This window comes from Hakea prostrata, chromosome 5 (assembly GCF_041222555.1).
Source record: "Hakea prostrata isolate BN-2017 chromosome 5, UWA_Hpros_2, whole genome shotgun sequence".
Classification (NCBI taxonomy): Eukaryota; Viridiplantae; Streptophyta; class Magnoliopsida; order Proteales; family Proteaceae; genus Hakea; species Hakea prostrata.
The window spans coordinates 16,436,086-16,448,571 of NC_142604.1; the positions used below are offsets into that span (position 1 = coordinate 16,436,086).

The 12,486-nt window shown below is 43.6% G+C and overlaps 1 protein-coding gene across 1 annotated transcript; it reads left to right on the forward strand.

Moving 5' to 3' along the window:
* Window positions 1–11,036: 11,036 nt before the first annotated feature.
* Window positions 11,037–12,477, forward strand: CAO (chloroplast signal recognition particle component (CAO)). The gene has a single exon (XM_089154933.1). It carries the CDS (start codon window positions 11,225–11,227, stop codon window positions 12,383–12,385), a length of 1,161 nt encoding a protein of 386 aa, XP_089011059.1. The 5' UTR covers window positions 11,037–11,224; the 3' UTR covers window positions 12,386–12,477.
* Window positions 12,478–12,486: the final 9 nt, after the last annotated feature.

Genomic DNA, 12,486 nt, shown 5'->3' on the forward strand with positions numbered 1-12,486 from the left:
AAATATCATAACCAAAATTCAAATTGCCAAGTAAAGGGAAGGAATGTTCCTCTTGAGTTGTAAACATGGATATCGTCGTTTTTCCTCTTCACCTTTTCGAATCAAGAAATAAAGAAAGGGCCATTCTCTCTGCATGCAATGGATCTGCTGCACCTGGCCACCTCTGGATCGTTGTCCACCATGGCAATGGCTTTTCTTTATTTATTTAATTTTTCAGAACTTTTTTTTTTTTGGTAAAAAGATTTTATTATTCAAGAGGAGAAGCCGAGGAAGGTGAACATAAGTCTACCAACCAAGGAGTGGATGCAGGCCAAACAGTCATGTCCTCAATGGACTGGGCCTTCCGGGCTAGGAAGTCTGCAACATAGTTGGCATTCCTAGGAATAAAAGAAAAGATACATTGTGAATAGGATGCTTGAGACGCATAATATCCGCAATAATGGGCTCGATCGCCATGGGTATAGGGCGGTCAGGGTGAAGAAGGATATTGACTAGTTCCTTGCAATCGAGTTCCACATGAACATTCTGAAGATCTTCCCCCAATCCAAGAAGCATGCCCGAGCGACAGCTAGAGCCTCCCCTACCAAAGCGAGAATGTCCATTTGTTTTCTCGGATCTTGCGGTGATAATATGTCCCCCATTGTCTCTAATAATGAAGCCCGGGCCCACCGTTGGCCTTCCTTTGGTAAAAGTGGCATCGTGTTGATTTTAAACCATCCTGGAGGTGGATCTTGCCAAACAATTTCCTCTGTGGGCCTTTGTGAAGCTGATGGGCTGGTTGCAACGGTTCCGCCTTGTACTTGGTTTTCACTCTCCATAAACATAGGTGAAACGGGCTTGTTTGCTTGCCAATATTCTTCATGGGCTGCTTTAGCTCTCAAGGCCACTTCTATTGGTTTCCATGATTTTCCTTTAATAGCCCACCCGTTTCTTGCAATCCATAGAAACCAGCAAATGAAAGTGCAGAGACTAACAAATTTTCTAGCTTCTTCTTTGTTTGCATGAGTAACCAAATAGAGGTTTACGAACCATTCAGCGAATTTAAGCTCTTGTCCAGGAGGGAGGAGAGTAGTTCAAATCGCTTGCAAACCATACAGCTCTTGCAAAATTACCAGTCCAACATGATATGAGTTGCATCTTCATCTTCCTCACATCCTCTACAACGAGGTTGAGTCAAGTGGTACTTTCTTTCTTTTCAAACCAGCAGCAGGTAGGGAGTCCTTCGCACATATTCTCCATAAAAAAGGGGTTTTGAGGGAGCACCAAATCCAACCAAAAAGGAATGGAGAAGAGGAATAATTGAAAGTGTGCATTGAAAAAGAGGAAGAGAAAAAGTTTGTCCAGAAGAAAAGAAGGGTGGGGGTGAAAATAAGTTGAGATCTCTCAGGATCAGAGAAAAAAGAAAACCAGGAGGGGAACACAAAAACAAAGAAGATAAAGATAGAAGACCCTAGAAGCATGAAGGTTGATGAGAGCAAGGAAGTCCTTGGAAAAGAGGAGAAAGATAGTGAATGGGAGAGGAGTAGGGAGGTGAGGAAAAAGACTAGAAAAGCGACAAGAGAGATAAAAAGGACAGGGATTAAAATGGAAAATTGAGGAGAGAAAGGAGAGAGAATGAGAGATAGAAGTCAAATAGTCATGAGTGAGTCAAGTATGAAAAGAAGACAGAGAAAGACAAAAGAGGCTCTTCTTGAGGAGAGGAGAAAAAACTGATGGAGGTAAAAAAAGAGAGTGAATCGAAAAAAGGATCTGAAAGGAGAAAAAAAAGGAAAAAGTGAAAGAGGGCCATTTAGACAATTGTTCTCCTAAAAAAAAAAGGGGGAGAGGAGGATTCCCCTAGAAGGGATGATTGAGCTAAAGTCCAAACCAACAATTATATGAATTGAGGTAATACTACCATGACGGAGATCCAATGATGATCAAAACCAAATTTTGTAAAATGGCTTTAATATAAGACATTCTAACGTCATAAGCTTTCTTCATATCCAATTTGAGTCCAACAACTCTCGCTCTGATGTAGTGAAAAAGTTCAGGAGAAGATATGGGAATGAGCGGATGGGATAAAGGAAATGAAGGGTTAATGAGCCGGAAGTATGTGTTGAGGGGAATGATTTGAGGAGAAAGGAAAGGGAAGTCGGTGGCGGGAAGGAACTTTTGGGATGAGGAATGTAGAAACATTGATGTTAGAATCCAAATTGAAATGAAAAATTTTGTAACAAATTTTGTAAGGTACATGAATACGGTCAAAGGTTTGAAAAAAGTGGGGAAGCATGGAGGGGCCTTCAAAGGCCATTGAAAAAGAGTGTTTATCTCTCAGAGGGCTCAAAACTCATGTCAATGGAGTGACTAGAGGTTGAATAGGTAGGAGATCTAAAGCACTTTGAGGTTGGTTGATTGGAAGGCTCGTGAAATGGGAAGAGGGTTGGGTGATTTTCTTGAAGATGTCCACATCCATCCTAATTAAGGATCTATAGAGCGTTGAAGGGTAGTAGCATGAAAAAAGGATGTATGCCACCCTTCTGAGCAGAAATGAGAACAAATGAGCTCTTCTTTGGGCTCGGAAGTAAAGTTTCAAGGACATGCACTTTCTCTTGTGAGTAACGTCCCATTAGTTTTTGGATAGTCTCCAGCTCACCTGAGAGCTTAGCAATGTTGGTTTGAACCTTCCCAAAAGTAGTTTTGTTCCATTGTTTGAACCTAAATTGTGTAGCTGCATGTTGAAATTGTTAGCGAGTCATTATGTTCCTTCTCCCATATGTCTTGTGATCTTGGGATGAGAGCAAGCCCTTCAAAACGAAAAGGTTAGACCTTTAGAATACCTCCTCAAGGTCGAAAATGGGTGTGATCGATCCTAAAGCCATTTCACAAAGAATTGAGGGAATTACTCAGAGAAGGGCGTGAGATTCTAATAGTGTCTTTCCCTTTTCTTCTATTACACCATGTGTATGGTGAACCTTTAAATTTAAGATCCATTAAACCAAAAACGTTTAGGAACTCTTTGAATCTAAGACAATCATGTGTATTGGATTGTAGGCCTCCAGCTTTTTCCTTCCATCCAAGATGAGCATTGAAATCTCCAACACATCCATTCTGGAAATCACAATGCTCAAGTTCAGATCAAATGGATTGGAGCGGATCACCGTAGACAAAAGTAGCATAAAAGGGGCAAACCTTGAATTGCAATTTCCGTGTCGATGATATGAGAATCAGCATGTAGAATATCTACTTTGCAATGTGGTTTCCAGAGAAGGGACAGGCCACAGAGTTACCTTTTGAGGGCACATGATATGAGTTATTCGCAAGCAAATACATATCTTTTGAACTCTATCGGGACAAGTTTTGGTCTCCATTAAAAATAGCACATCTGGTTTATCCAACCTATTAAGCATTTTCAGGACCCGCTTGGTGGTTGGAGTAGCCAAGGAACATTCCAACTTAAAAGTTTTGCTGTTGCCCGTGGAGATGGGGGAGGCAAAGGTCCACGGGCTCCACCCCTTAAAAATGCTGATGTGAATCATGTTCCATTGGGGAAGGGTGTGGTGGTGAGTTTAGACCATCGGATGATGGAGAAGAAGCAATGGAATTCTCCATATCAGGTGAAGTGGTCTCAATGTGGATGGGTCTAGACCGCTTGGTTTTAGCTCTCTTGCGAGGTTTCAAAATCTGGTCAGAAGGAAGCTTAGAGTGGGGCTGTGGTATGGATTGCAGGTTTGGGTGTTGGGCCATCGGGTTTTGACCAAGGTTTGCAGATGCCTCATTTAATGGGAGCACAGGGGTCTGTGGTTGAGCAGTGATAGGTTGAGATTGGCAAGGATGTGGATTAATAGTAACTCCCGAAAGCTGTGGCAAAATGGACAAAATACTGGAGGCAAGTTGGTCGGCGAACGGGGTGGGGTAATTGAAGCCGTGGTGTGCGGTAGAGAGAGGGTTGGTTGTCGTGTACTGTAGATGGGATGAAATGCATGGGCTGCGTGAAATATGAAGTTGGGCTGGGTTGACCATTGCACTGGGTTTCTTGTAAATTTGGGTAAAATGAGGGGTAAGGTATAAAAGTGTTATAAGGAAAAGGATTAAATGATTGCAGGTTCATGCTGTTTGGGGTAACTGTATTGGCCAGGTGTTGATTTGTTAACGGGGAGGTGATGATTTGATTCTCAGGCGTGGGTATGATATTTGAGTTTCCTGATGTGACAATGTGGCTATCATGCGACAAGGGGTTGTGGTGTGAGGGAATTGTAGGTTGAGGGTTATTGGTAGTACCTGATTCCGTATGGGGAGAATCGCCACGTGGCTGTACTGTCTATTGGGTGTGCAGTGGTTGTCGGGTGGAGTTTCCTTCGCCGGCTCCGGCGAACTGTATTGATGCCGCAGCTTGTTCGAGCAGAAGAGGAGAGGGAGGATTGCCACGAATGTCTGCCCCAAAAACGATTCTGGTGAAGTCCTCACAGAGTTCTTCGAGCACGCAACCGCATGTTTTCCGGTGAGCAGTTTTTTCTTCGAAGAGAATATCACAACGGGAATCATCATGGCCGATGAAACCGCAGTAAACGCAATAGATAGGAAGGCGTTCATACTTCAGTTTGACTGTGATAGGGTCTCTTGCTTTCCTCTGGATGTGTAGATGAGTTTTCAGGCGCTGAGATATATCAAAAGATACTCTAACACGCATGTACCTGAGTTGTTCGCCATACCGTATCCCATTGATGACCATTGCTTTTGCCGGATTGCCAATCATTCTTCCCAGTTGCAAGGCGATAGAGCTGATCGCGGAGCGCATAAACCGAACCCAGATGTTTGTGCTTGAAACCGCGCCCGATTCCACCGCTCAAGAGGATGATATTCCCACCGAGCCATGGGCTCTCCGGAACGTCATTAAATCCACTCATACGGAAATGGAAGAGATAGACATGTCGCGTGTGGGATAACATCAACGGGCTCGATTCTAGCCTTTAATAAGGCCCGAACCTTGGCCGACGTTGCCTCAAAAATTTTCCAACTAATGTATTCTGCGGGGAGAAGAGAAACGGGGTCCATCATCCAGCAGAGAGTGTCTATGGGCGAGAGGGTTTGAGAGGGAGGTCTCGGTGGGGTTGGTGGGTTTGATGAGGAAGCCATATTTGATGGGAAAAAACTCAGGTGAAACAGAAACAGAAGAGGTTAAAAAAATAAAATAAAAATAAATGGGATGATGAAGGAGCTGGTGATGTGAGAGAGATGAAAATCGGATGTTGAGGTAAGTGATGTTCGAAGAAATAAGGGAGGGAAGAAGGCTATGCCGGAGGAAACAGAGACGGAGAAGAGGCACTCTGGTTAGAGGAGAGGCACTCGCAAAAACGCGAGGAGCAAGAAAAATGTTTGTTGATATATTAATTTCAAGTGGATTCTTCATTGATTTCCACAATATGTTTGTTGGAAGTACCTATAGGTCCTACACAAGTTCTCATCCCTTTTTGCAATTTTTTTTTTTCAGTAGAAAAAAGAGGGGATGCAGTAGCGGCGACCTAGCGTCCCCCGCTGCGCAATGTTTGGACTTTTTATCCCTTTTTGAGAATTAGTCGAAGCGTCTCTAGGTTTGATCCCAACATATCTCTTATTACATTTTCGTTGTGTTTTTGTTAAATTCCGACAACAGGGACAGTGAGGGCAGTAAGAGGGTTGGATGTGAGAGGATTTATATGGAGTAAATAGGTCATTATACCATAACAAAGGAAATATGGACATTATACTCCTAACTTAATACAATCATGGATGGAAAGTGATGAGTGTGCAACTTGTAATTTAATTTTGAGAATGTGCAATATGTAATTTAGGGCATTGATAAGTAAAAAATAACAACCAACTAGGTCGAACCACGCTCGGTTCAATCACCCCGGTCGAGACCGGTTCAAGAATTAAACCTAGAGGTACCATAAGCACGAAGGAACTCGACGATTATAAAAAGAGACGTGATCCCACTAAACTTGGGATAGGCGGTCGTCATACTCCTAAAGAGGGTAATATGGACATTATACTCCTAACTTAACAGAATCTTGGATGGAAAGTGATGAGCTTGCAACTTGTAATTTTGAGAATGTGCAATCTATAATTTCGGACACTGAAAAGTAAAAAAATAACAATCAACAGGGTCAAACCACACTCGGTTCAATCACCCAATCAGGACCGGTTCAAGAATTAAACCTAGAGGTACCTTAAACACGAAGAAACCCGACAATTATAGAAGGAGATGTCATCCCGCTAAACTTGGGATAGGCGGTTGTGCTCTATATTGAAACCGTAACTAACTCGACATTGAGGGAGGAAAACCCAATAATCGGATGACTAATGATGAGACTTGTGAATTGATCCAACGATTGGCAGTTTGAGGTAAACCCTATATAAATCAATGCATAACATGAAGAGAAGGTAACTAAATCATTTTCCCTCTAATGTATCTTTTAATTAAGCTCTGTAATTTGTCAAAGTTTTGTGGGGGTGCACTCATTGACTAAACCATCCAAAGTGGCTTCTGACTGCAGAGTTGGCCCACATATGACGTTCATCTTGCAGGAACTCGAAGGCCTCCGACATTTGGACAATTTTTGGATGCATCATTTGGCGTCGTTTGTGGGAAACGATTCGAAAAGCTATGGTGGATACTAGATCAACACTTCAAAGGAATCATAATCAGATTTGCCCACCTCCTTTAGGTGGAAATCCCATTCCCCCAGCAGAGGTCCGTCATGAGAGATCGAATAACATGAAGAAGAAGAGGTAATCGGGGGAGGACGCTTGGATGATCAAAATGGAGAGATCCAGATGATCATAGTCATTTAGGAACAAATGAATCAAAGCCAACAATAGATTACCCAAATGCCGGCTCAATTCCTCGAGATGTAGGCTCTACTTCGAACGATGGCAAGGTGTTTGGGGGCTTCAAGGAACCCAAATCCTTATGATCAAGAAGAAGCAAGCCGGCAGGCTTGAAGAGTTGAAAGGAGGTGTTCTCCTAGTAAGAGGACGTTTGCCGCAAATAGATAGGAATCCAATTGAGGGGCAAAATTTTTGACAACCCCTTGATAGGAACTTAAGGCAGCAAGAGGCCAAAGGTGAACGTTCGGGAGGTACGAAGAACTAGGGAGCTCCCACGGATGGATGATGCCGAGGTTCAAGATCGGTTGCAAGGCAGTCAAATAGGGATCCTAACCCAGCTCGAGAGAGGTGTTCGAACACATTCTACCATGTCCCAATGTTTAGACAGGGAAAGTGTGGGAGCACCCAATGCCAAAGTTGTTTAGATTGATCGAAAACTGGCGGATAAAAACCAGAAGTTGGGACAACTTATGAGGGGTAGGAAGGCAAATGATATATACTTTGATCACTAGAAAAAAACTTGTTCGTGGACACAATCGCAGGGTACAAATTTCCCCACAATTTCAGGCTCTCGACCTTCTCCCTATTTGATGGGTGTGGAGACCAAGTGGCCCATATAAGTTATTACCAACAAACAATGGTGGTAGCCGGGAATTTTGAAGAAATTTTATGCAGAGTGTTTGAGTCCTCACTAACGGGAGCGGCCCAGTAGTGGTTCTCAAACTTGCCCTTGGGAAAGATAGCTAATTTCAACGAATTAGCTCAAAATTCATTGGTTGGTTCCAAAGTGGAATACAAACGAAGAAGACTAAAGAGACTCTTTTCACTATCAAGCAAGCAAATAATGAGTCCATTCAAGATTATCTGCAAAGATTTAACAAGGCAACGACAGAGATTGAGAATCTCAATAAACAAGTAGCAAAAATAGCTCTTTTTATAGGACTTTCCAACAAGCGTATGGAATTGTTGTTTCAAAATATGTCAACTAGGTATGCTAAACTTGTTCAAAGGTGTCAGAAGCAAGCAGAAGTCACACAAATCGTTGATTCTCAAAAAAGAGAAGCAAAGGCGGCCAATAAGGAGCAAAAGGCTTTTGAAAAAGGGCAAGGTTCGAAAGGACAAAACGAGCAAGGGAGCAAGGGACAATCTAGCTGGAGGCAACACTCACCCAATCATGCTGAATACACATCCCTAAATGCCTGCCGATTAGAAATTCTGATGTAGTTCAAGGATTGGGACATACTAAGGTGGCCGCCAAGATGGTATCCAAGCTCGAGGAAAGAAACATGAACAAGTACTGCCGATTCTATAGGGACTATTTCCTCCTCGTGATGCCTTGACCGAATGCTGAGGCCACCAACCCTCAACAGAGCTTCCATATGCCGATGGAAGTCATCAATGAGGACCTTGCAACCAACAAGAGATCAAAACAATGAACACAAAGTAGAATAGAGAGAATAACGATCATTATCGAACTAGAAATCTTACCTGATTAAAGAGTTTACAAACTCTTCGTCGGGCATAGAAATGAGAACCTCCCTATCTGCTGGCATCCAAGCATTCGTACTCCACTCCAAAACCAAGTTAGAGTCTCGAGAGACTCTGTCCCTCATTGTCAACTTCCATGGGGAGATGTATACACCCCCTGTTCGACCTTGCCCTTTTTGATGTAACGTCGTCGATGAGGTTGTGCCTCCTCTTCGCCAAGTTAACGTCATCCTGTGTCAACTCAGCTACATCGATCGAGGCCCTTGGGGGTGTGGGATGGAGCTTTTGAGGTCAGTAAGGAGCCTCAGGCTCCTTCATCTTTATCCTGGCTTCCCTATCTTTGGCAGCCTCGAACCCTTGATTCGCCAAAGCCTTCACGGCCTTGGGATTGTTTTTTGAGGCATTGCAGAAAGAAAAAGAACATGAGTTAGTAAAATGCAAGATCAACATCAAAACCAATATGACAAAGGATCGGGAGCTCACCACGAGTTAGACCCCACCATTGAAGCACTGCTTCGTACTCCATGGTGAGCCCATGGATTTCCTGACTACCCCAAATAGATTTTATGGTTTGAACAACGTTGTCCTCGTCGGGAGATAGGGTAAGGGGATGATTCACCTGGGTATAGGAAGTTTGACGGTTCCAGGTGATCGGGAAGTTCAGATCCTCGGGGGCACTTGGCCAGAATAGAAACCAATGACGCCACCCTTTATGATAAGAATGGCAACTACCTTCAACAAGGATATTGCCTAATTTCCCAGCTCACTTCTGGGACATTTGGAGATGAAAACCCAACTAGGAGGGTTAGATTTGCTGAGATAGTAAAATTGAGAAAAAAGAGGTAGAGAAGGAATGATTCCTAGCTCAAAACAAATGCCAATGAAGCCGATGATGTGACACCAGCTATTCGGGAGAAGCATCTCGGAACACAGGTCCTAGTGATTGAGGATTTCAGCTAACATGGAAGAAAAGAAAGGAAGTCTAACCCCACTTTTTAGGGTATCAACATAAATAGAAAACTCATCGGGAGGGTTGGAATTAACCATTTCATCAAGTTCGGGACCCAAAGGAGATAGGAAAAAGGGATTGAAAAATTGTCAGAAATGTCATCCACTTCGATAGGACGAATGTGGGAGACAAAGAAGCTAGCACCATTCGAAGGCTACTTAGACAATCAGGAACCGCCAACAGTTGCCTTCTTGGAGGCTTTGTGCTTTCGGGAAGTTGGAGGAGAAGCAACGATTCGACCCTCCATTTTCATTCCCTAGTTGTTCCCTATAGGTGGATTGGACGGAAGGGCCAGATTGGTTGAAGGCCGGTTAGAGCAATCATCCCCCTCAACCATTCGGTCGATAGAGTCATCTTTAGACATTCTCCCACTACTCATGATCAACAAAAGGAGTATGCCCTAAGAGTTTTCTAACAAAGAAAAAAGGATGAGGCCCTAAACCAAGCAAAAGTCTCAAACCCGAAGCAAAGAAGAGAGGAAGAAAAGGAGGAAAAGAAACTAAGCAAGGGAATGGAAGAACTCACTTGTTTAATTCTTAAATGAATTGAAGCTAGATCTGGAGGACTTGAAGGCATAGATTGTTTAAGAGCTTGTTGAAATCTTCAAGAGCAAAGGAACTCGCAAATGGCAAAGTGAAGAAATGAAATGAAGGTAAGGGGGGGGGGGGGTTTAAATAAACCCAAAGATGGATTTTAACAAACATGATCAATTCAGATTTACGATCGAGAATAGTTGATGGTTCGAGATCAAGAAACCAACAAACAAGATTAATCCAAGATCAATGGCCAAAAGTGGGTGACGGTTTGAGAAAAAGGGCGTCATGATGGCACCTATTCCCAATGGGCACATGGCATTAAAGGCGCGATTCGCAATGAGCAAATGTGGCTCGAGAGGATGTAACATGTGACAGTAAATGCGAGGTTTGGAGGATGGTTGAGAAACCTAGGATCATTTAAACGTCCACCTACTACACCCATGGTTCGTAATCGAGAAAGGCATACCAAAAGATCGGTCTCTTGATCCCGATCATTTGCTCTGGAGGGCTTGTGATAAGTAGAAAATAACAACCAACCAGGTCGAATCACTATCGGTTCAATCACCCCGTTCTTGTCAGTTTAAGAATTAAATCCACAGGTGTTGTAAGCACAAAGGAATCCGACAAATATAGAAGGAGAAGTGATCCTGCTAAACTCATGAAAGGCGATCGTGCTCTATATGAAAACCACCGCTAACTCACATTGAGGGAGGAAAACCCAATGATCAGACAACTAAGGATGAGACTTGTGAATTGATCCAATGATTGACAGTATGAGGTAAATCTTATATAAATCAAAGCATAACACGAAGAAAATGTAACTGAACCGTTTTCCCTCCATTGTATCTTTTAATTAAACTTTGAAACTTGTTTGAACTCTGTTGTAGTGCATTTATTGACTTAACCATCAGAAGTGGCTTCCCGACCGCAAAGTCGGACATTCATCTTGTAGGAACTTGAAGGCCTACGATGGTTGAACAATTTTTGGACACATCAGCACTAAAGCGTGCATCCTATACTTTATGCCTCACTCAAGCATGCGATCTGTAATTTACTCTTTTATTTAAGCAGTGAAAATGAAACCACTGGCATATTTGGATAGGCTGATGTGGCTTGTTCTGATTGTCCAGCGACACAAGCCAAATCCTCAACCGTCGGGTCATGACAAAATAGCTAAAACGGACAGCACAACCATGGATCCTCTCTTATCCTGAATGCGCTGCAGATTATCCACTCGATTTCACTACTCCAAACCGCAGAAAGAATCCATTCCATTGCCACTGGTCACCCACATTAACCATCCGCGACAAATCAAACAACCAGTATCTCCGCTTCCTCAACCATGGAAGCACTCGTAAATCCGTCTCTATCTCGGCTCAAACCATTCTCAACACCAACAACACCTTTTCCCCAATCCACAAAACCAACCAACTTCCTTCTTCCCCTCCTCCGTCTACGCTGTTTCCCTAGATTTCAACTTACAGTCTCAGCCATCAGCAATCAGAAGAACCCCCAATTAACTGAAACAGAGGCTACAGAGGGATTCGTAGATGAAAAAGAAGAAGAATACTACGGCGAAGTGAACAAGATCATCGGAAGCAGAGCATTAGAAGGTGGAACTGGAATGGAGTACTTAATCGAATGGAAAGATGGTCACACACCTTCATGGGTCCCATCCGGCAACATCGCCGGAGACGTGGTGGCGGAGTATGAGACTCCATGGTGGAACGCCGCCAAGAAAGCAGACGAAGCCACTCTCCGGCAAATACTTGAAGCCAACAGTGAATCCGAAGAGATCGGCTACGGAAGAGATATCGACGCTGTAGACGAAGCTGGGCGGACTGCACTGCAATTCGTGGCAGGTTTGGGGTCGGAAAGCTGCGTGCGGCTGTTAGCCCAGGCAGGAGCAAACCTCAATCACAGGGAAAACAGTGGTGGACTCACTGCCCTTCACATGGCGGCGGGCTACGTTAGACCTGGTGTAGCTCAGGCTCTGCTGGAGCTGGGTGCGGATCCTGAAGTGGAAGATGACAGAGGAAGAACGCCATTGGATCTGGCGAGGGAGGTTCTGAAGGCGACACCAAAGGGAAACCCAATTCAGTTTGCAAGGAGAATTGGGTTGGAGAGGGTGATAAAGGTGCTTGAAGAGGCGATTTATGAGTATGCAGAGGTGGAGGAGATAATGGAGAAGAGAGGGAAAGGGGATAACGTGGAGTATTTGGTGAAATGGATGGATGGAGGTGATAACCAATGGCTGATGGCACGGTGTATTGCAGAGGACCTGGTTAAAGATTTCGAGGCTGGACTTGAATATGCTGTGGCTGAAGGAGTGGTTGGAAAGAGAGACGTTGAGGATGGGAAGAGAGAGTATTTGGTGAAGTGGATAGATATGGAAGAGCCTACATGGGAGCCTGAAGAGAATGTTGATCCTGAGTTGATCAAAGTGTTTGAGCAAAGCCAAGGAATTGAGACTGTAAAAGTGGCAGATATTGTTGGATCCTGAAATTTATTACTGCTCCATTCTTCTTTCTCCTTTTTGCTCGGCTCTTAACCTTAAATTTTTTCCCCCTATTTCAAAAGAAACAGAGTTTTTACTAATTCAGA